Below are 24,465 nucleotides of genomic sequence, written 5' to 3'. Positions count from 1 at the left end.
CCATAAGTTCAGTATATGGTGCCAAGTGCTGTACACCAGTCTTTATCACGCACTTCAGTGGATAAAAAAGATAGGTTAGTGCCTAAACTCCATGCGTCATAAGGACCCTCTGACTTCAGAAACACGTGACATTCAAAGCCTCCGTTTTAAAGTCACTATCATTAGGCTCAGTTATTAGTTTTATATTATATTACTAATCTTTACTACCACAGCGCATGGGTTGTAGACATTACACCACTGCTGCCGCTTCAAACTCCGTGGGTTTGGCATGTCACGTGACCGAGATCACAAGGTCCTTACTGCGCACGGAGTGTCCATCCATAGCACCTCCAGCACCATAGACAAACACCTGCTACAAGATAGAGCGTCCAGCCACTCTGGGCGGAAGTACGTCACCATGGCAGCGGCGTGAAAGGTGAGCCGAGTCGTAATTACTTCCTTTCTTTTCAGGGCGGCCATTGAGCTGGAGCGAGTGAGTAGACGGCGCTCTGTGTGTAATCCCTCTCCATCCCCCGCATCCCCTCAGTATAACGCACGGTAGACCCCGCATTATGACAGGGCAGAGTTCGCTTTATGTAACCGGGCTGATATTTCGGACGTGGCCTCCGTGTTTGAGCTGTTTAGCCTCCTGATACATGGCCGGTCACTGGCCCGGGCCGGCACTATGTATGCGAGTGTGCAGGAGTTATGGCTGCGCCTGGTGATGGCTTGTGTGCAGCCTGAGCTTCCTGGTGCCTGCTCCATGCAGTGCCTTGTCCAGCGCTGTCATGTGAGGGGTTAGCCACTTCGTGTATAGGAGATTACAGTGTGTGGTCCATACACTCTATGTAAAGTCAGTATTTAGTGGGTAGAGGGGTCACCCCCCAATACTACTTGAGGTGAGGTGAATGTTGGCTGCTGGGATTGTCTGTACAGAAGGTCTGACTACAGCTATGGCTGGTTTAAAGTAACGGTTGTCATAGTATTGGTGGGCGGCTGAAATGGAAGTAAGACTATGAACCCTAGATAACCCAGCACACCTGTATCCCAGTGATTTCAGTGAGAGCAGTTTCCCCTGTAGGGTGCAGTGTAAGTCTACGTTCACACTGGCCTTTTGGCTCTCTGTTTGTAGGATCCGTTCAGGGCTCACAAGCGGTCCAAAACGGATCAGTTTTGCCCTAATGCATTCTGAGAGGATAAGGACCCGCTCAGAATACATCAGTTTACATCAGATCAGTCTCCATTCCACTTTGGAGGAGGACACCAAAACTGTGCCTGCAGCGTTTTGCTGTCCGCTTAATGAAACTGAGCCAAACGGATCCGTCCCCATTGACTTACATTGTGTGCCAGGACGGATCCGTTTGGCTCGGTTTCGTCTGGCACGATAGAAAATGGATCCGTCTCCCATTGACTTTCAATGGAGTTCATGACTGATCTGTCTTGGCTATGTTACAGATAGTGCAGACGGATCCGTTCATGACGGATGCATGCGGTTGTATTATTGAAACGGATCCGTTTTTGCAGATCCATGGCGGATCCGCCCAAAACGCGAGTGTGAAAGTAGCCTAAGGCTTCTTTCACATTAGCGTTAGGATTGTCCGGCAGGTGAACAGCCTGCCGGATCTGTACTAACACTAGCACACGTGCCGCCAGAAGTCCGCTCTGGCCCCATTCGCTATAATTTCTGCTGTTCTAGTCAATGGGGTCTGGCAGGCTGGCGGCAGTATCCGACAATCCTGGATCCGGAGAACAAACAGCCGGCCGGAGAGGCCTAAGAGAATTGGTGTTTTTTGGGTTTGGCCATGTGTGGTGTAAGTGCTGCAGATTTTTTTGCGGCAGTGTTGCGTGCAGAAATCTACAGCATTAAAGTAGTGGATAGGATTAAAATGCATCTGTGTAAGAAATCAGCAGTATGGACTTCAAATCCACGATATGTCAAATTATGCTGCGGGTTTCCGTCTCGGCTTTCACCCTTTGCCGTGTGCATGGTGTGAAATCTCTGCGGCAGAATCCTTTAGGGCACAGAATTTCTGCAGCAGAAGCGGTGACGTGATTTTCACCCTGTGTTGCTTAGAGTGATATACACCGGACATGCTATGGGTTTATAACCTGCGCTTTACAGTGCTACTGTGTAGATCCAGAGAAGCAATTTTCTGAACCGCTGCCACAATCTTTTTATTAATCTAAAACTTTATTTTTATTTTTTTTGTTGCAGAAATGGGCAAGTTTATGAAACCGGGGAAAGTCGTCCTTGTTCTGGCAGGGCGCTACGCTGGCCGCAAAGCTGTCATTGTAAAGGTAAGTGTGATCCTAGTTTCTTCTTAAGGGCGCATTCAGATTGACGCACCATTTTTCGCGCTGTGCAAATTGCATAACCACAAAACACAGATGCCGCACGTGTGCGTTCTGCAAACTACGGAACGGGCGGCCATTATAGAAATGCCTATTCTTGTCCGATTGAGGATAAGAATAGGACATGCTCTATATTCTTTACGGAATAACGGATGCGGAGAGCATCTTTTGTGGCTCTATTGAAATGAATGGGTCAACACCCGTTCCGCAGAATTGCGGAATGGATGCGGACTCATTCACACGGTCGTCTGAATGAGCCCTAAGGATAGTTTGTTGTAGGGCGTTGATATGTAAATCGCAGTACATTCTGACATCATGGTATGTTTCCCCTGGCAGAACATCGATGATGGCACCTCAGACCGTCAGTACAGTCACGCCCTGGTTGCCGGTATCGACCGCTATCCCCGCAAGGTGACTGCCACCATGGGCAAGAAGAGAATTGCCAAGCGGTCCAAGATCAAGTCTTTTGTGAAGGTGTACAACTACAACCACCTCATGCCAACCAGGTGAGTGCTGGATATCCTACACAAGAAATTCCGTGCCCCAGTACAGTGACTGTTGCACCTGCTACATAGATAGTGGCAGGGCCTTCCGTGCTCCATCCCGTTTCCTGTCTAACATCCTGTAGTGTTGTACACCTAATGGTGCCTTATGGCACAGTTTTAAAGTGGTTGTCTGCCTATAAAATATTGGTGACCTAGCCTCAAAATAGATCATCGGTATCACATTGGTGGGTGGCTGACTGCGGACACCCCTGACAATCCGCTGTGAGCGCTGTGTTCTGTTTACTTGTAATTACATTGAAGTGAATAGAACAGAGGAATTGTAATTACACTGCTTGCTGCTGTGATGTAGAGGGCGAGCAGGTAAGCAGAAGGAAACAGCCAATCTGATAGGTCAGTGATGGCTAACCTTGGCACTCCAGCTGTGGTAAAACTACAACTCCCAAGATGCCCCCCTTGCTTGGCTGCTCTCAGAACTGTATAGAAATAAATGGAGCATGCTGGGAGTCGTAGTTTCACCACAGCTGGAGTGCCAAGGTTAGCCATCACTGCGATAGGTCATCAATATCTGGAAGGATAGGTCATCAATTTTACAAAAGCATGCCTCCCTTAGAGGTGCAGCTCAACAATACTGCATCTGATGGAGCAGGACTTGGTTTCCATCTTTCCCTTTAGATTCAGAAGGAATTTTGACCACTGTGTCTAATAATTGGCACCACTCCTTGGATTGTATAGATCACTTTACTGCAGTTAACTCATTCTAATCCTGACTGTAATGATACCACCTCTGTGTATAGAGAACAGGATCCACCATTCCCAATAGGCGATTGTCAGAGCTTATCTATTTTCCTTGTACAATGACCTCTGCACAGAGCATGCCTAGGAGACTCTCCCATAGAAGTCAAGAGTCCCCTTCTGACCTTTGTCTTTGGACCATGGGGGTGCTGTAAAGCAATATTCTTAATGCTTTGTAAATGCTGTTGAAGGGGTCGTCTCACTTCAGCAAATGGCATTTATTATTCCATTGCATTATGCACTTCTCATTTCCATGTTACAACCACCCTGCAGTCCATCAGCAGTGGTCGTGCTTGCACACAATAGGAAAAAGCATCGGTCTCAGAGTCTGGCGCTTTTTCCTATAGTGTGCAAGAACCACCACCACCACCACTGCTGGATTGCAGGGTGGTTGTAACATGGAAATGAGCCATTGAATCAAATCGGCAAAGGAGGCAATATGGACAAGCACAATACATTAGCAAGTGTCTTGTATTCACTTTCTCTACAGGATAAATGCCATTTGCTGAAGTGAGACAGTCCCTTTAAGAACAGCTAAGGCAAAATGGCTGCCCCCATAATCCTGTTCAAAAAAGAAATCTACAATCTGAAAATAAAAACCGATTAGAAAAAGTTACTATCTGGTTTTAACTGGTGACACATTTCCTTTAAGTAAAATGGTCTATATTTTAGTTGGTAGTCATGTTGGTACATTGCTTGTAGATCCCTGGGAGGCATGGCTATAGGTGATTTGTTACCTGGCGCACATGCCCTCCAGCCTGCAGCTTGAAGTTTGCCCTGAAATACACAAGCGATACTGACTTGGATTTGTTTTTGCAGATACTCCGTCGATATCCCTCTTGACAAGACTGTGGTGAACAAGGATGTTTTCAGGGACCCAGCTCTGAAGCGTAAAGCCAGGAGGGAGGCCAAAGTGAAATTTGAGGAGAGGTTGGTTTTTCATGCTCTAAGCTTGTTTAGTATTGCAATCGTTTTGTCACTCTTGATGCCAGTGTGCCCTCCACCTCCTGCACACTAGGAAATGGCTGTGACTCTCAACCAAACCGTGGTCACCGGCTGAGCGAAGTCCCAGCCATCTCCTGCTGGGAAGTGATGTGCTGCAGGGGACGGGCGAGAGTAGAAGCTTGGTTTCTGAAGCTATTTGAAGGTTATGGGACTGTGTATTATTTAGCTGGAATACCCCTTTAAAGTCACTTTGAACATGCAGTCCAGTCTGTGGACAGCCTGCTATAGAGCGGGAGAAGCTGAGCAGATTGATGTATTTTTTTTCTAACAAAACTAACTTTTCAGCTGATTGAAACTTCAGCGATTTCAATGCTTGTGTCTTAAGTCATTAAAATTAGTAAAACACAAGTTATGCTGAATCTTTTCCCACAACTATCAGTCCGTCTGATGCCATGCTTCCCACAGATTGGACTGTATGTACAGAGCGACAGGTCAGCCTTTATTCAGGATGCCAGTGTGAACATGAACTGAAGTCCTTTTTGCCACACTAAAACATGTTACCACCACATCATTAACCTGAGCGGTTACAACCTGTGGTGATGCCAGTAGGTACTGCACGTGACTGCTGAGGCCAATGTGTTTGTGGCTTTTTCCTTCTCTTGGACGAACCCTTTACATTAAAATACAAAACATTTTAACTTGGTGCATTGGTGGTGGTTGTCGAAGCTGCTCAGGACACAGGTTTTCAGGTTTACAAAACTCATTTTCAAATATCCTGTTGGGTAGATGAGCTGGTTGTCCTCAGTATAGGGCCATCCTCTGTTAGCCAGAGAAGAGGGCAACCAAAAGTAAGGTCTGTGTATTCCATGGACAGCCCATTTGTGGGCCCTCTGTAGTGATTCTGTTTTCTTCCAACCTGTTGATTGCACTGCAAATTGAACACATACTGCCAGCACTGAGACAGTCAGCCCTTTTCAGAAAAACCATTTAGGGCTGTTTCACATGAGCGGATGCCGTGCGTGACATCCGCTCCGTGAATGACAGCCAAGACCCGATGCAGACTGCAGAAGCACGGAGCATTAACATGATTGATAATGCTCCGTGCCTCTGTGATCTCTTTACTACGAAATCACAATGACAACTTTATCTCACTGTGATTTCGTAGTAAAGAGATCACAGAGAGGCACGGAGCATTATCGGTCATGTTAATGCTCCGTGCTTCTGCTGTCCGCATCGGGTCTTGGCTGTCATTCACGGAGCGGATGTCACGCACGGCATCCGCTCGTGTGAAACAGCCCTTACTTTGCATTTAAGCAGCACTTGAAGTATGTAGTAACTTGTCAGAATGGGGCTGCCTCCCTCGTGTTCATCTGGGGCTTGCAGGTTACAAATTATTTTGGAATCCCTTGAAAGCTGTGGGGTGGGAGACCTCTGCATCATAAGGACATCTGCCAGCTTCATGCTGCCCCTGTAGTAGCTGTCAGATCCAGATTTCTTTTATAGTGGTGAACAAATGTAGTAATTGAATGTTTCTCAAACGTTTGTCTCTTGCAGGTACAAACAAGGCAAAAACAAGTGGTTCTTCCAGAAGCTGTGTTTCTAAATCTGTTCGTTTGGTCCAACATTAAAGTTTATGAAAAACTTTTATGCTTACATGTCCTTTGTAAAAGACGTCAGTAAAACTGCCTTGTTGCATAAATGTATATAACCCATAAGTTGTAACTGGTCACCCATAGACTTGAATGGGGCTGTTACTGTGTCTCTGCATTCTTCTGATTTCATAAGGATGTTTCTCTTGGGTACAAAGCCAGTCATTGCCTTTTAAAGGGTTTTCTGAGATTTTATTTACTGATGATCTATTCGGAGACATCATCAGTATTGCAGTAGTGCCACGGCCTTCTCCGTTTTTTCTAGGCCAGTGAAAACACGTTCATTGGTCACATGGCATATGCGCATATTAGCCCCTTTTGAAGTGAATAGGGCTGAACTGCGATACCAGCACAACTGTTCTACAACGAACCCGCTGTGCTTGGTCAGCACGAAGAAGGCCACGTCGGTCACAGGAGCACCAGTGCCTTCTCAAACAGCTGATTGGTGGAGACCCTGGGTGTTGGACCCTCCCGGTTCAGATACTGATGAATCCTATCCTGAGAATGGGTCACCAGTAGTGAAATCTCAGGAAACGCTTTTAACCACTACAGGATTGCGGCGGCCCTGTTATTCCTCCTGGACGTGCCGCCGCGTCCTCTCACGAGACGCGAGATTTCGGTCAGAGCCGGCCCGCCCATGCGCATTGCGGGCCGGCAAAAGTTAAAGGAGCGTTTCGTCATCAGCCTGCCAGCCAATGATCATCGCTGGCAATTTAAAAAAAATCGAATCAGAAGCCATCTAACACCTTATATTTATAAATATAAGGTGTTAAATGGCTTCTGTGCTCCTCTGCTGGTCCTTTTCGTCGGTTGGTCCCAGCAGAGGAGCACACATCAGTGAGTACACGAAACAGTACACTTAGCCCCCTGATCACCCCAATTAACCCATTGATCGCCCCTGTCAATCACCTAGTGAAAGGGAAAAAAGTGATCAGTGTAAACTGTCACTTTTTTTCACTAGTATTGACGGTTAGGTTTTAGGATAGTTTAGGCCCCTTTGTTAGGTAGTTGGCGTCGGTTAGCGCCCACCGCACCCGCTGATTAGCGTATCGCTAATCAGCATTGGTACTTTTATAGTATCTGTAAGTGATCAGTCAGATCTATAAATATTATTAGTGTCACCTTAGTTCGCCCTCCACCAAAAATGCAGTGTCACAAGTTTTGATATTTTTTATCAATCGCAGCGGCTTCCGATACTTCGCTAGCCTCCCATTTGTAAGACAGGCTTGCTTTTTTTCTTGGGTAGTCTCAGGGAATACCCCCTAAATTTAGTTAACCAAATGGCAAATAAGGGGTATTCTTCTGAAGAGGCCTACTGGATTCTGACCCAGTCGGATGAGGAATGGGAACCCTCATCTGATGAATCCAGCGGGTCAGAATATGAACCTGTAGAAAGCAGTGGCAGTCTGACCCAAAGTTCGGACGAGGAGGTTGAGGTCCCTGATAGCACCAAGCCCTGTGTTGCTAGACCACAGGTTGCGCAGGATCCGCTTCAAGGGCAGCAGAGTGGGGCTGGCGTTGTCGGATTACATGGTGAGGCATACACCAGCAGCGCAGCCCATCCTGGACCTAGTACCAGCACTGCTGTACAACATGGTGAAGTGGCGAGCACCAGAAGTGCAGTTGAAGCTGGTACGGTGGCACGTGCATTAGTTCCCCCGTCGCAGCCACCGCAAAGACAGGCCCGTAGAGTCCCTGAGGTGCTGGCAAACCCCAATTAGTCTGGAGTTTGGGTTGCGACAGCTCAGATCGTTTCGGCACTGGGGTTTTTTGAGCTGTTCTTGACTGCGGAGCTCTTGGAGTTAGTCGTGACAGAAACAAATCGGTATGCCACAATTTATAGCCGCCAACCTGGGAAGCTTTTATGCCCAGTCTTTCCGGTGGAAACCCGTCCAAGTTTCCGAATGTAAAATTTTTCTGGACCTTCTCAACATGGGCCTAACAAAGCATGAATTGCGGTCATATTGGTCCACGAACCTAATTCATCACATGCCCATGTTCTCTGCTGCCATGTCCAGGACACGATTTGAGACCATCCTGTGTTTCCTGCACTTTAGCGACAACAGCACCTCTCGTCCCAGAGGCCACCCAGCTTTTGACCGGCTCCACAAAATTCGGCCCCTCATAGACCACCTTAACACCAGATTTGTATACCCCTGAGCAAAACATCTGCGTAGACGAGTCCCTTATACATTTTACCGGGCGCCTTGGCTTCAAACAATACATCCCAAGCAAGCGTGCCTATTATGGGGTCAAATAGTATAAGCTCTGTGAAAGGGCCACAGGCTATACCCACAAATTTCGGATCTGAGGGTAAAGATCAGAGCCTGGAGCCAGTCGGTTTCCCTGACTACCTGGGGAGCAGTGGGAAGACAGTCTGGGACTTGGTGTCACCCTTATTTGGCAAGGGGTACCATCTTTATGTGGACAATTTTTACACAAGTGTGCCCCTTTTCAGGCATTTGTTTTTAGAACAGATTGGCTGCTGTGGCACCGCGTGACCTAGTCGCCGGGGCTTCCCCCAATGGCTCGTTACCACCCGTCTTGCAAGGGGGGAGAGGGCTGCCTTGTGTACCAAGAACTGCTCGCGGTGAAATGGAGAGACAAGTGTGACATTTACATGCTCTCCTCCATTCACGCAGACACGACAATCCAAATTGAGTGAGCAACCCGTGTTGTTGAAAAGCCCCGTGAGCAACCCGTGTCATTGAAAAGCCCCTCTGTGTCCATGACTATAATTCGCTCATGGGAGGGGTGGACTTCAATGACCAGATGTTGGCTCCTTATTTACTTTCCAGATGCTGGTATAAGAAGGTGTCTGTATATTTAATTCAATTGGCTGTATATAATAGTTTTGTTCTCTACAGTAAGGCTGGGAGAACGGGATCCTTCCTAAAATTTCAGGAAGAGATCATCGAGAACCTCCTGTATCCAGGAGGTTCCGTGGCCCCATCCACCAGTGTAGTGAGCAGTCTACACGAGCGACATTTCCCCAGTGTCGTTGCTGGTACCTCAAACCGACCGCCACCCCGAAAAAAATGTCATGTCTGTAGCAGGAGTGGAATAAGGGTTGACACCCGCTATTTCTGTCCTGACCACCCTGCCCTATGCTTAGGGGAGTGTTTCCGGAAGTACCACACACAGGTACACTTAGCATAGGGATTGCATCTCACAGGACAGGCACACAGGGCTATTAGGGCCCTTACACTCACAGCTGCTGCAAACCTCTCCTTTCACCTGGGACAAAGTGCATAATGTACTTTGTCACATCTCTGGGCGATTTGCGCTTTGCACATTGTCCCATGGGGAAGGAGAGGTTTGTTCTATAAAGGTAAAAAAAAATAATCACCGGTAAGCAAAAAAGTTAATGTTCCGTTCAAATGTTATAAAAACTTATTAACTTAATGTTAATAAATTTATTGCGTTGCGGCCTGTTTTTTTTATATTTTTTTTTTATAACCTTCTAGGTGGACCAACCGATGAACGAGCTGCAGCACTGATGTGCATTCTGACAGAAGCATTGCGCTGCTGTCAGATTACACGCAAGTCGGTGTATGCGGCGCTGCAAAACGAGATTTCTCCTCTGCAGTAAAAGATACGTTTGCCGAGGCTTATGAGCTGAGGGGCGGTGTTCATATGCTTTGGCAAACACTTTGTATATAAAAAAATCCCGGCAATGATTTATTCATCCACATCGATTGATGTGAATGGAGAAATCGGGTTTGCCAGGGCATACGAGCTGAGTGGGTTGGGATGTTGGGCGGAGCTCCTATGTCCTGGCAGACGCCTTTCCCCTCCTTTTCTTTTTTGGCAGAGATTTTTTTCATCCACATTGATCGATGCGAATGAAGAAATCTGTGCCGTTCATTTTTTCTTTCAGCCCAGAGGCTGAACGGAAAAAAAATATATCATTACCCGAATGCTCAATATAAGGAGAATAGCAGAAACTCCTAATGCTGGCCATACATGTAATGATTGCGGAGACCCTCAAATGCCAGGGCAGTACAAACACCCCACAAATGACCCCATTTTGGAAAGAAGACACCCCAAGGTATTCGCTGAGGGGCATATTGAGTCCATGAAAGATTGAAATTTTTGTGCCAAGTTAGCGGAAAGGGAGACTTTGTGAGAAAAAAAATTTAAAAATAATTTTCCACTAACTTGTGCCAAAAAATAATATCTTCTATGAACTCGCCATGCCCCTCATGGAATACCTTGGGGTGTCTGCTTTCCAAAATGGGGTCACATGTGGGGTATTTATACTGGCATTTTAAGGGCCCTAATGCGTGAGAAGTAGTTTGAAATCAAAATGTGTAAAAAATGACCTGTGAAATCCTAAAGGTGCTCTTTGGAATTTGGGCCCCTTTGCCCACCTAGGCTGCAAAAAAGTGTCACACATGTGGTATCGCCGTACTCAGGAGAAGTTGGGCAATGTGTTTTGGGGTGTCTTTTTACACATTCCCATGGGAAAAGTTGTCTTTTAGAGAGATATTTCTCACCCACCAAAAAAAAATAAAAAATCATAATTTTCCGCTAACTTGTGACAAAAAATAAAAAGTTCTATGAACTCACTATGCCCATCAGCAAATACCTTAGGGTGTCTACTTTTCGAAATGGGGGTCATTTGTGGGGTTTTTCTACGGTCTAGCAATGTAGAACCTCAGGAAACATGACAGGTGCTCAGAAAGTCAGAGCTGCTTCAAAATGTGGAAATTCACATTTTTGTACCATAGTTTGTAAACGCCAAAACTTTTACCCAAACATTTTTTTTAATCAAAGACATGTAGAACAATAAATTTTGAGAAAAATTTATATAGAAATGTAGTTAAAAAAAAAATAATAATTTACAACTGAAAGTGAAAAATGTCATTTTTTTTGCAAAAATTTTGGTAAATTTCGATTAATAACAAAAAAAGTAAAAATGTCAGCAGCAATGAAATACCACCAAATGAAAGCTCTATTAGTGAGAAGAAAAGGAGGTAAAATTCATTTGGGTGGTAAGTTGCATGACCGAGTAATAAACGGTGAAAGTAGTGTAGGTCAGAAGTGTAAAAAGTGGTCTGGTCATTAAGGGGGTTTAAAGTGAACCTGTCACCGGGATTTTGTGTATAGAGCTGAGGACATGGGTTGCTAGATGGCCGCTAGCACATCCGCAATACCCAGTCCCCATAGCTCTGTGTGCTTTTATTGTGTAAAAAAAACGATTTGATACATATGCAAATTAACATAAAGGAGTCATATCTTACTTGTGTGACCAGAGAAGAGTCATATTTTCAAGCTCTGACTCATCTCAGGTTAATTTGCATATGGATCAAATCGGTTTTTATACACAATAAAAGCACACAAAGCTATGGGGACTGGGTATTGCGGATGTGGTAGCGGCCATCTAGCAACCTATGTCCTCAGCTCTATACCCGAAATCCTGGTGACAGGTTCCCTTTAAGCTAGGGGGGCTGAGGTGGTTAAAGGGAGCCTGTGATCAACTGTCTGCTGACCTCACTGGGGGCAGCATAAAATAGTGACAGAAAAGCTGATGTCAGCGGTGTAACTCGTGAGCTAATAGTAAGTGGTTGCTGAGAACCAGCTTTATAATCATTGCAGCCCAGGCCTTGAGAAGAGTCACATCTACCTGAGAAGAGTCCTGGTTATCCATAATCTCCTGCTCTCCTCGCCTATCTGCTGATGATTGGCAGTTCTCTCCTAGAGAGAAGGGAGAAAACTGACAGACATCAGCAGGTGGGCAAGGAGAGCAGGAATAACCATGACTCTTCTCAGGTGTCCGGGACTCTTTTCCAGGCCCAGGAATGATTGTGATGTTGGTTCTCGGCAACCAATTTTAACTATTAAATGACAGACCGCTGAAATCAACTCACCTGTCTCTACTTTATGCTGCCATTAGTATGGGCAGCATAAAGTTGATGACAGGTTCCCTTTAAGTTGCATCCTGAGCAATGGCTGGTAAAATGTAACTTTGTTAAGGACTGAAAATGCAGGCAGTTGTCAGTGTCTGAGAAGCCAAAATATCATAAGATATGGATACCCTTCCTATTGTCATATTGTATAAAAGTAGTTCCTGTAATAAGACAGATAAATGCTGGTAATATAAGTGAAACTACTTTACAGGCGTTTTACTTTAGCACACATAGTCAAGATGCCAATTTAACCAGAACTTTAAAGGGATGGCCATGATTTTGACATTGATGGCCTGTCCTCTGGGTATGTAATCAATATCAGATTGGCAGGGATCACACACACCACCCCACCGATCAGAAGTACACAGCGCTGCTCCTGTTCACTCCAGTTAGAGCAGTTACCAGCTCCGTCTGGCTCTGGTGTTACAATGAAATAGCTGATTGGAGAGCACAGGATGTCACCAATCTGATGGCCTTATCCACAGGATAAGGGCCCTTTCACACTTGCGTTCTTTTCTTCCGGCACAGAGTTCCGTCGTCGGGGCTCTATGCCGGAAGAATCCTGATCAGTTTTATCCTAATGCATTCTGAATGGAGAGAAATCCGTTCAGGATGCATCAGGATGTCTTCAGTACCGGAACGGAACGTTTTTTGGCCGGAGAAAATACTGCAGCATGCTGCGCTTTTTGCTCCTGCCAAAAATCCTGAACACTTGCTGCAAGGCCGGATCCGGAATTAATGCCCATTGAAAGGCATTAATCCGGATCCGGCCTTAAGCTAAACGTCGTTTCGGCGCATCGCCGGATCCGACGTTTAGCTTTTTCAGAGTGGTTACCATGGCTGCTGGGACGCTAAAGTCCTGGCAGCCATGGTAAAGTGTAGTGGGGAGCAGTATACTTACCGTCCGTGCGGCTCCCCGGGCGCTCCAGAGTGACGTCAGGGCGCCCCACGCGCATGGATGACGTGATCACATGGACACGTCATCCATGCGCATGGGGCGCTCTGATGTCATTCTGGAGCGCCCCGGGAGCCGCACGGACTGTAAGTATACTGCTCCCCCGCTCCCCACTACTACTATGGCAGCCAGGACTTTAATAGCGTCCTGGCTGCCATAGTAACACTGAACGCATTTTGAAGACGGATCCGTCTTCAAATGCTTTCAGTTCACTTGCGTTTTTCCGGATCCGGCGTGTAATTCCGGCAAATGGAGTACACGACGGATCCGGACAACGCAAGTGTGAAAGAGCCCTTAGCCATAAATAGGCAGATCTTACCACAATTGCTGTGTATTTCAGTCTCTGCGTTGCTCAGGGTGAAAATCCATGGTAGATATCCACAGCATAAATTGACGGGCTAAATTGAAATTCTGCAGAGCAGGTCACTTTACACAGTTTTTTTCACATAGTATGGATGAGATTTCCTTAAACCTCATCCAATTTGTTGGTCCTGTGAAATTAACACATGAAGCCAGATCCACAGCCTGTCTGTATGAAATGTGAATGAAGCCTATTAAATGTAGGGGTTGTGCAGCATGCTATTCTTTCCATTTACTGTAGAAATCATGAGGAAATTAGGATAAAAAAAATGTACTGATCTAATTGCTTAAGCCCTTCAGAACCTAACAATTTTTTCATTTTCCTTCCAAGAGCCATAACTTTTTAGGAGGTTGTCACATAGTTGTTTGAGGGCTTTGGTGACCAAGTTGTATTTTTTATGTCACTATTTACTTTACCGTGTTTTATATTGGTGTTATGGTGCTTACTGTGTGCTAAAAATGACATTCTGCGGCTCAGTATAATTAGATTTATATAGTAGTTTATAAAATCCTTAGTGCTTCTGTGGGCTTCCGATCTGTGCCTCCGTTCCGCACTCTATCTCCCGGATTCTGGACATTCAAGTGAATGGGTCCGCATCCATGATATGGTGTGCACACGGCCGGTGCCCATACATTGTGGACCCACTGTTTGCAGGCTGTGTGAATGAGGCCTAAATAATAATAATCTACATACAGTACACGAGGCATTAGTATATGTCTTGATCAAATTGCATTGGCTTACTCTCACAAAGGTTGCCTCCTATGAGTGGGTAGATGATTAATAACAAACAAGGGGTGCACTTGGGCAGCTCAGCCTCTGTTGGTGGGGGACCTTTTCCCAGCCCTGACTGTAAGGGTTACATAGCATCATAAATCAATATAATGCTATGCGACCCCGGCAGTGCTAGGTGTTCAGGACGGCTGCTGCGCTGCTAGTCCGGAGCGTGATACTCGCTCATGTGAAACCAGCCTTTCAGTGTGAATGCTGTATACTAAGCAGACATGAGATTGACACAGGAATTTATACCAAATTTGTCAAACTTTGCATGTTTGACATATTTGGTGCAATCTGACAACACTTGCTTGAGCTGTTAATCCAGTTTGTCACTCAACTCCATCTTCTCTACTGAAGTAAGGCCAGTATCAGACGAAGCGTTCACTCCAGGAAATGCTCCGTGCGGGAGCTGTATTTCCCATTATGGACACTGCTCATCTGAAGTGGATTTGCAGCATCATAATGATTTATAATGTTGTGAATTCCTTCCTGACCAGGAGCCTGCTAAACTGTACTGACATATTCCCTTACGTCCTAACCAGTGGCACAAATGGGGGATTCTGCCCCTGTGGACTGGTTAGGACAGATGGAACTTTTAATAAAACTAAATGAACACACGCCCTCCCTCCCCCGATAAAGAGGGTACGTCACCCCCAGGCCCTTGTGTTTTTTTTCTGTCCTCTGGACAGCTAGGATGGATGGTTCCCCCTCCTCTGTTTTTTTGGAGGGGTGGTGGTTGTCCTTTATCTTTCTTTAAGCGGCGGGGAGAGCGCCTTGCTGCCGTTCTGGTCGGGACGCTCGGTTGCGTCCTGACTGTGCTGAGACCGGGGGTGGTCTCCTACTCTGGGCACTCACCTCTGCAGTAGTGCCTCGCTCGGCGCTGTCCGCGTGTGCAGCTGGGCGCCGCCATCTTGGGGAAGTGTCGTCATGTCACGTCACTTCCCTCCTCCGCCCGGCCAATAGTAGTTCGGGCTGTGTGTCTTTTTGCATACTCTCATGAAGCCCCGCCCCTTTCGCGGCGGAGCCTGAGCTTTTTGGCGCCAGTTAGACTATTTAAAGCTGGGGCTTCTCCCAGTTCAGTCTCCTAGAGCGCAGATTTACCTTGAATCTGTTTCTTTGAGATTGTTACTGTTGCAGTTTGCTTGCAAATTCTTGCGAGTGCTGTTTTTTTGCAGTTAGCAATTCTGACCTTGTTAGGATCTCTGGGTAAAGATCCTGAGGGTTTTTTTGATAATTGGCTTTTCCTCCGAATTTTGCGGTTAATTCTGTTTCTTATATTGCAGCCATGTCTTCTACCGGGGACGGTGATCGGGAGCCCAGCAGGAAAAATACTGGCAAAAGACGTCACCTGCAATGCCATGATTGCCAGATTGTGCTGGAAGACAGCTACGCGTTTTCCTGATGCCCGCCCTGTAGGGCCAAAGCACTTCCCCAGCAGGAACCGACGGTCCATGACGTGGTAGACTGGGTGAAGGGCTACATGGAAACGAACATAAGCCAGATGCACTCTTCCATAGAAGAACTGAAGCATGCTTTGGCGTACAAACGCCGACGACCTTCCTCTCCTCATCGGGCCATGGAGGTGTCTGGGGCTCAGGATGTGAGAGAGGGATCGGTCTCTTCCTCCTCTGAGGACGAAGATGTTTTTTCTTATCTTTTTCCTCCTGAGAAAGCCCTGCGGCTGTTGAGATCCATCTGGTCGGGGAACCAAGACGTTGATCCGGGGGAAGCCTCATCTTCTGCCTCTAAGGGGCCCCAGGGCCTTTAAAGCAGATAGTTAAATAGTTCCCTCTTGTCGTTAATGAAGACAGAGTGGAAGAAACCGGAGAAGGGTCCTGTATTGACCAAGAGGTTCAAGGCGGTTTTTCCTTTGAAGGAAGATCAGATGTCGTCCTGGGGGCCTGTTCCAAAAGGTGGACATGGCCATTTCCAAATTGTCAAGGAGGACCTTAATTCCATCGGACGACGGGTTCAAGCCTCCAAGATCCAATGGACCAGAAGGCGGATTCCGCTCTTAGGCGTGTTTATTCCTCGGCTTCTGCCGCTGCCTCAGTCGCTATTGCGTCCTCGGAAGTGGCGAATTTTCTCAGAACGAGGTTCGCCCAGGTACAGTCTGACCTGGACCAGGGGGTCTCTAGGGATGACATCCTGGCCTCCTGTAGGACGGCCAGCTTAGCCATCGACTTCCTGTGTGACGCTGCTCCACAACAGTTGAAGTTGGCGTCCAAATCCGTGGCGCTTTCAACCGCGGGCAGGCGTCCGCTCTGGTTGAAACCTTGGAAAGCGGACACTACGTCCAAGAGCAACCTTTGCGCTATGGCTTAAGAACCCGGCAAGCTTTTTGGGGCAGAGCTGGACCAGATAATGGAGGGGCTGTCGGACAAGAAGGGCAAGTCCCTTCCCCAACAGTCCTTTCGTGGTCGGGGCAAGAGGTATGGTTCCAGGCCGGAACCTCAACCCAGAGCCCAGAGAGACTGGGGTTCCTGGAGAGGAGGAAGATCCTCTAGGGGATCTAGGCCCCGCCAAGAAGTCCTTGGCGCTCTGATTGCGGGCCTCCTCGAGGCTCTTGGTATTTAGCCGGTCTGACTGGATGTTCAGTGCTCCCTACTCCCCACATTCCCGTAGGTGGTCGCCTACAACATTTCCTACGTTTTTGGCAGGATCATATCCAGGACCAATGGGTCCTTCGCATAATTTGTGGACTTGAACAGTCCGCCCGCGGACAAGTTTGTTCAGACAAGGCTACTTCCCTGCAGCAAGCAAAGAGTTCTAGAGAGCTATGTTCTAGAATATCTTCAGAAAGGGGCTTTAAAAGAGGTCCCTCTCCAAGAGAGGGGAGCAGGGATCTATTCCCCAGTCTTTCTGGTACCGGAGGGTGGAGGATGATCATAGATTTGAGGTACTTCAATCGTTTCATCAAACAAAAGAAGTTCTTTATGAAAACCATCCAGTCAGTGACCAATCTTCTTTTGCCGGGGGATTTCTTGGCAACCTTGGACCTCAAGGATGCTTATCTCCATATTCCCATCCATCCTGGGTCCAGAAGATTCTTAAGGATCGCAGTACAGATGGGGAAGGGGGGGGTCCTAAAACATTTCCAGTTTGTGGCCCTCCCGTTTGGGATTTCTTCATCCCCACACACTTTTACCAAGGTGGTGGTGGCCGCTCTAAGGCTTCAGGGTCTGAGCATAGTTCGTTATCTGGACGATTGGATCCTCAGAGCCCCTTCTCAAGCGATCCTGTCCCAACACATTCAACTGGCTGTTGCCTTCCTTCATCAGCTAGGATGGATAATCAACTGGGACAAGTCTCAACTTCTGCCAGCCACCTCGGTAAGGTTCCTGGGGTTCGTGGTGGATTCAGTAAAGATGACTATTCATCTCACTCCCGAGAGAAGGCGATCCATTCAGCAGACAGCCCGTTCTCTCTCCATGCCACGAGAGGTAACGATTCGTACATTGATGAAAATGTTGGGACTAATGTCTTCAACCGCACAGGCGGTGTCTTGGGCATTATGGCATCTGCGTCCGCTTCAGTCGGAGGTACTAGCCAAGTGGAATCACAGTCCAGTGGGACTCAATGCCGTGCACTCCCTGTCTTACCATGCCCGATCCTCCCTAAGATGGTGGTCTCACCTCAAGGACGGCAAGTCCCTGATCCAGCCCTCATGGATCATACTTACTTCAGACGCATCCCTAGTAGGTTGGGGAGCTCATCTTCTGGACAAGACAATCCAAGGATCTTGGACTCCACAGGAGAAATCGTTGTCATTGAATCTCCTGGAGATTAGAGCGATCAGATTAGCTCTTTTTCATTTTGCTCCCTTCATTCGAGGGAAGGCAGTGAAGGTACAGTCAGACAGCATGACCGCTGTACTGTACATCAACAAGCAGGGAGGCACGAGGTCACAAAGTCTCCTGAGAGAGATAGGGATGATATTGGATTGGGCAGAACTGAACCTCACCCACTTATCAGCCATTCACATTTGCAGAGTTGACAATGTGATCGCGGATCGCCTGAGCCGAGGTCTTCCAACCTGAGAATGGTCACTTCATCCATAGGTCTTCAAGGAGATAACACTCAGGTGGGGCATGCCAGAGATCGATCTCATGACAACGAGGTTTAACACCAAGGTGGAGAGGTATTGCTCCGTTTACAGGGAGGACAACCCGGTGGCAATAGATGCACTGTCAATCCCCTGGAGGTTCAGGCTGGCCTACATCTTCCCTCCAATTTCCTTGATACCAAGGGTCTTGATGAAAATCAGGCAGGACCAAGCGTCAGTCATCGCCATCATTCCATACTGGCCAAAGATTGCTTGGTTTACCCAACTCTTCCAGATGAGTCGGGGTCAATTTTGGAGGCTTCCCCCAGAGAGAGCACTGGTGTCGGGAGACACTCAGATCTCAAATCTTCAAATGTTCAACCTGACGGCCTGGAGGTTGATCAGTCCCTTCCAAGGATAGAAGGGCTATCGGGGTCTGTCTTGAGAACCTTAGAGCACTCCAGATCGGAAGCTACTAACAAGTCCTACTCAAGAATTTGGAGAAAAAAAATTGTCTTAGTGTTCTTTGCATCAGCACACATCTACTGAAGCTTCCATACCGGTCATTCTTCCGTTTTTGCAAGATGGTCTGGATAAGGGGTTGTCACCTTCTACCCTCAAAGTGCAGGTTTTAGCGATTTCAGCCTGTCTCAACAGGTCTATTTCTCAAGAGACCCTTATTAAGAGGTTCTTGAAGGGAGCTTCAAGATTAAAACCTACGGTAATTAGACCTGTCCCTGTTTGTGATCTAACGGTCGGGCTCAGGGGGTTATCACCTCCCCCCTTTGAGCCCCTAGACAAGGTGGGATTCAGGTTCCTTACCTTGAAGATCGCCTTTTTGTTGGCCATTACCTCTGCAAAGCGAGTTGGGGAACTCCAGGCATTTTCCGCCTTTGAGCCATACACTAAATTCCTGCAAGACCGGGTGCTACTGAGATTTTTCCCTACCTTTATTCCAAAGGTGCCTTCCTTTAACAACATTAATCAGGTGATTTCCCTTCCGATTTTTGCTCCACTCCCCTCCTCTGAGGAAAGAGGGCTTCACACCCTCGACATTTCGAGATGTCTTAGGATTTACCTGGAACGCTCCAAGGTATTTAGGAGAGATGAAATTCTCCTTATCCTCTTTTCCGGTACCCACAAGGGGAGGAAAACCTCTAAGCCCTACATCAGTCGATGGATTAAGGAGGCAATTCGGGAGTCCTATATCTCTCAGGGTTCAGAGCCTCCTGAGTTTGTAAGGGCCCATGCTACACGGGCAGTGGCTACTTCTTTTGCAGAGAGAAGCTCGATTCCATTGGATGTGATCTGTAAGTCAGCTTCTTGGAGTTCTCACTCCACCTTTATCTCACACTATAGAGTGAATTCTAGAATACATAGCTATTCCTCATTTGGCCAGACAGTATTGGCTTCCGCCAGGCATGAGGACCCTCCCATGGGGGTTTCTTCTTGCTAGATCCCCATTTGTGCCACTGGTTAGGATGTAAGGGAATAGTTAATTTCTTCTTTTTTTAAAATCAGTTTACTTTCTATTGAAATAAACAGTATCACATGAACATCATCAAGGATTTCACAGTTTTTTGTATAGTTGAAAATAAGTACAACTACATACAAAGATATTGGTGTACGCAGACACCCATGGCATTATGGGAGATCAAAATTCCCGTGTACATTACAGCAGTTAAATGATCGAAGTAATGTAACATTGCATATAATAACACAATAACACCCTTCCCCCCACCCCACCCCAACTTGAGCAGAGAGACATCAGTGTCTGTAGATTTAATGATAATTATACAATTTGGCATCAAAACATTTCCACCTAGCTATCCTAACTCAGTCGTTCAAACAGTGTACTATGACTATGTGGTTCCTCTAGAGAGGGAGTGTAAGAAAGACATTTGTCCCCGTATACAATCTTGAATTAATGCCTGAGAAGCCAAGTGCGCAGACACCACCCACCCCTGCCATAAAGATAGAAATTTATTTGGACATTTTTGTTTAACATATACTCCCCTTTCTAATCTCAGAATTACATACATCCAATTAACAAATTCTTGTTTTGTGGGAGGGGTCTCTCGTATCCAGTGTTTGGCTATTAATACCCTAGCTTGGAACAGGAGTCTATGAATACAAATGGAGTTCTTGTCTCCCAGTTCCAGAGAGTCCAGTATCCCCAGTATACAGACTCTAGGGTCATTGGGTAAACGTATCTGAGTTGCCGTCACTATAATACTTCTGACATCCTCCCAATAGGATCGCAATCGTGAGCAGTTCCAGATCATATGGAGCAATGTCGCACATTCTTCCCCACAACGAGGACATTTGGAATCTGCGCGCACACCAATTCTGAAAAGGATTGTGGGGTTCTATATACTCTATGTATAAGGTACAGTTGTGATAGTCGCTGGGATTCACTAACCGTCAGAGAGGGGGTAAGGGCCAGAATATCTGTCCATTGCTCCTGGGACAATGCTCCAAGATCCTTTTCCCATTGGACCTTTGCCTTAATGGTAGTAGTGGAGGAGGAAATATCAATAATATGTCTATATAGCAAGGATATAAGGCCCTTAGTGGAGGAACCTTTTAATAGCTGTTTGACCACAAGGGAAGAATTAGAAATCCGTACACCCTTGGGAAATTGCTTCTGAAACGCATGTCTCAATTGCAAATACTGGTAGAAATATTTGTTGGGTAAGCTAAACTCCTCCTGCAACTGTGTAAAGGATTTGAAGACTCCATCTGATAGAAGTTGTCCCATGAACAATAGACCCCTCCTTTCCCATGGAGAAAAACCCTCCAGACGGAAAATCTCAGGTACTTGGGGATTACGCCATAAAGGGGTAACATCACAAAAACCGCTGATACCAATTATGCATTTAAATTTAGACCATACTTTGGTCGCTAGGGACAGGGTAGGGAGTGTGGTCGAGCGTGAGAGACCTAATTCCACTGTGGCAATCGGAGCCCTTTGTTTTGTTATAGATGAAATAATAGCCGCCGAAGAGTCCAGCTCTTCAGTCTGGAGCCATCCTTTAAAATGTTGCAGCTATGAAATAGAACCATGGATTTGGTAAAGATAGTCCGCCCCCCTCTTTACTCTTCTGGAGCGTTACAATACTTATTCTCGGCTGCTTTTTCCTCCAAATTAGGGATCTAAAAATCCCTTGGATTTTAAAAAACAACCTTTGTGGAACCCAGACTGGGGAGTATATATATAAAAAAGATTGAGTCTGGGCTTTGACATCAAGGAGATGGTCCTATCAGTGATTGACAGTTATCTCTGTATACACAGCCATAGGGAGAAGGCTGTCAATCACTGATAGCACCGCCTCCTGGACTACAAAGCCCAGAATGAGCAGAAATTTATATGAATAAAATAGAAGTTATTCTGAATATTTTCCCACAAAACTATATATCAATCTGCTCAGCTCCTAACATGCCGCCTGCAGATTATACTGCAGTTTCATGGTCATGGGTTCCCTTTAAAGAGATAATCCGACAAAACATAGTAACATAGTTTATAACGCCGAAAAAAGACATTTGTCCATCCAGTTCGGCCTGTTAAGCCCCTTTCACACGGGCGTTGCGGATTGGGGACGGATGCGTTTAGGGAAAATGGTGCGATTTTGACAATAAAACAAGTCAGTTTTCACTGCTTTTGCGTTCCATGTTTGCGTTTTTTCCGCGCGGGTGCAAAACATTGTAATGCGTTTTGCATGTGCGTGAGAAAACTCGGCATGTTTGGTACCCAGACCCAAACCCGGACTTCTTCACAGAAGTTTGGGTTTGGATTAGGTGTTGTGTAGATTTTATTATTTTCCCTTATAACATGGTTATAAGGGAAAATAATACCAATCTTAATACAGAATGCTTAGTACAATAGGGCTGGAGGGGTTAAAAAAAAATTAAAAATTTAACACCTTAATCCACTTGCTCGCGCAGCCCGGCTTCTCTTCTGTCTTCTTCTTTGAGGAATAGGACCTTTGATGACGTCACTGCGCTCATCACATGGTCCATCACATGATCTTTTACCATGGTGATGGATCATGTGACGGACCATGTGATGAGCGCAGTGACGTCATCAAAGGTCCTTTTCCTGTGCACAGCAAAGAAGAAGACAGAAGAGAAGCAGGGCTGCGCGATCAAGTGGATTCAGGTGAGTTATATTATTTTTTATTTATTTTTTAACCCCTCCAGCCCTATTGTACTATGCATTCTGTATTAAGAATGCTATTATTTTCCCTTATAACCATGTTATAAGGGAAAATAATAATGATCGGGTCCCGATTCCGATCGTCTCCCAGCAACCGTGTGTGAAAATCGCACCGCATCCGCACTTGCTTGCGATTTTCATGCAGGCCGATTCACTTCTATGGGGCCTGCGTTGTGTGAAAAACGCAGAATATAGAACATGCTGCGATTTTCACAAGTGATGCGTGAAAATCACTGCTCCTGCGCACAGCCCCATAGAAATTAATGGGTCCGGATTTAGTGCGGGTGCAATGCGTTCACGTCACGCATTGCACCCGTGCGGAAAACTCGCTCGTGTGAAAGAGGCCTTAAGGGTTAAAAAAATTCCTTCCCAACTCCAATCAGGCAGTCAGAATAACTGCCTGGATTAACGGCCCCTCTCTAGTAGCCATAGCCTGTAATATTATTACACTCCAGAAATACATCCAGGCCCCTCTTGAATTCCTTTATTGTACTCACCATCACCACCTCCTCAGGCAGAGAGTTTCATAGTCTCACTGCTCTTACCGTAAAGAATCCTCTTCTATGTTCGTGTACAAACCTTCTTTCCTCCAGACGCAGAGGATGTCCCCTCATCACAGTCACAGTCCTGGCGATAAATAGATGATGGGATAGATCTCTGTACTGACCCCTGATATATTTATACATAGTTATTAGATCTCCCCTCAGTCATCTTTTTTCTAAAGTGAATAACCCTAATTTTGATAATCTTTCAGGGTACTGTAGTTCCCTCATTCCCGTAATTACTTTAGTTGCCCTCCTCTGAACCCTCTCCAGCTCTACTATGTCTATCACTATGCAATGACTAGGGCATTGCAAATGAAGTAGTATTGTAATATACATGCATGTTTAGTTTTTTATGTACAGTCGTGGCCAAAAGTTTTGAGAATTACATAAATATTGGAAATTGGAAAAGTTGCTGCTTAAGTTTTTATAATAGCAATTTGCATATACTCCAGAATGTTATGAAGAGGGATCAGATGAATTGCATAGTCCTTCTTTGCCATGAAAATGAACTTAATCCCCAAAAAAACTTTCCACTGCATTTCATTGCTGTCATTAAAGGACCTGCTGAGATCATTTCAGTAATCGTTTTGTTAACTCAGGTGAGAATGTTGACGAGCACAAGGCTGGAGATCATTATGTCAGGCTGATTGGGTTAAAATGGCAGACTTGACATGTTAAAAGGAGGGTGATGCTTGAAATCATTGTTCTTCCATTGTTAACCATGGTGACCTGCAAAGAAACGCATGCAGCCATCATTGCGTTGCATAAAAATGGCTTCACAGGCAAGGATATTGTGGCTACTAAGATTGCATCTCAATCAACAATTTATAGGATCATCAAGAACTTCAAGGAAAGAGGTTCAATTCTTGTTAAGAAGGCTTCAGGGCGTCCAAGAAAGTCCAGCAAGCGCCAGGATCGTCTCCTAAAGAGGATTCAGCTGCGGGATCGGAGTGCCACCAGTGCAGAGCTTGCACAGGAATGGCAGCAGGCAGGTGTGAGCGCATCTGCACGCACAGTGAGGCGAAGACTTTTGGAAGATGGCCTGGTTTCAAGAAGGGCAGCAAAGAAGCCACTTCTCTCCAAAAAAAACATCAGGGACAGATTGATCTTCTGCAGAAAGTATGGTGAATGGACTGCTGAGGACTGGGGCAAAGTCATATTCTCCGATGAAGCCTCTTTCCGATTGTTTGGGGCATCTGGAAAAAGGCTTGTCCGGAGAAGAAAAGGTGAGCGCTACCATCAGTCCTGTGTCATGCCAACAGTAAAGCATCCTGAGACCATTCATGTGTGGGGTTGCTTCTCATCCAAGGGAGTGGGCTCACTCACAATTTTGCCCAAAAACACAGCCATGAATAAGAAATGGTACCAAAACACCCTCCAACAGCAACTTCTTCCAACAATCCAACAACAGTTTGGTGAAGAACAATGCATTTT

The 24,465-nt window shown here is 46.2% G+C and overlaps 1 protein-coding gene across 1 annotated transcript; it reads left to right on the top strand.

Moving 5' to 3' along the window:
• Positions 1-395: 395 nt before the first annotated feature.
• On the top strand, positions 396-6,221 carry RPL27 (ribosomal protein L27). The gene is made up of 5 exons (XM_040434674.1): positions 396-472; positions 2,195-2,277; positions 2,668-2,837; positions 4,449-4,559; positions 6,129-6,221. Exons 2-5 carry the CDS (start codon positions 2,197-2,199, stop codon positions 6,175-6,177), a joined length of 411 nt encoding a protein of 136 aa, XP_040290608.1. The 5' UTR covers positions 396-472; positions 2,195-2,196; the 3' UTR covers positions 6,178-6,221.
• The last annotated feature ends 18,244 nt before the right edge of the window (positions 6,222-24,465 follow it).

Source organism: Bufo bufo, chromosome 6 (genome assembly GCF_905171765.1).
Source record: "Bufo bufo chromosome 6, aBufBuf1.1, whole genome shotgun sequence".
Classification (NCBI taxonomy): domain Eukaryota; kingdom Metazoa; phylum Chordata; class Amphibia; order Anura; family Bufonidae; genus Bufo; species Bufo bufo.
The sequence above is the reverse complement of the archived record's forward strand: the minus strand, read 5'-3'. Positions and strand labels throughout refer to the sequence as shown.

Excerpts from the sequence above, each read along its gene's own strand:
- RPL27 (XM_040434674.1), top strand. The coding sequence starts at position 2,197 with ATGGGCAAGTTTATGAAACCGGGGAAAGTCGTCCTTGTTCTGGCAGGG. Across the intron at positions 2,278-2,667 it reads GCAAAGCTGTCATTGTAAAG|AACATCGATGATGGCACCTC; the intron begins GTAAGTGTGATC and ends TTCCCCTGGCAG. Across the intron at positions 4,560-6,128 it reads AAAGTGAAATTTGAGGAGAG|GTACAAACAAGGCAAAAACA; the intron begins GTTGGTTTTTCA and ends TGTCTCTTGCAG.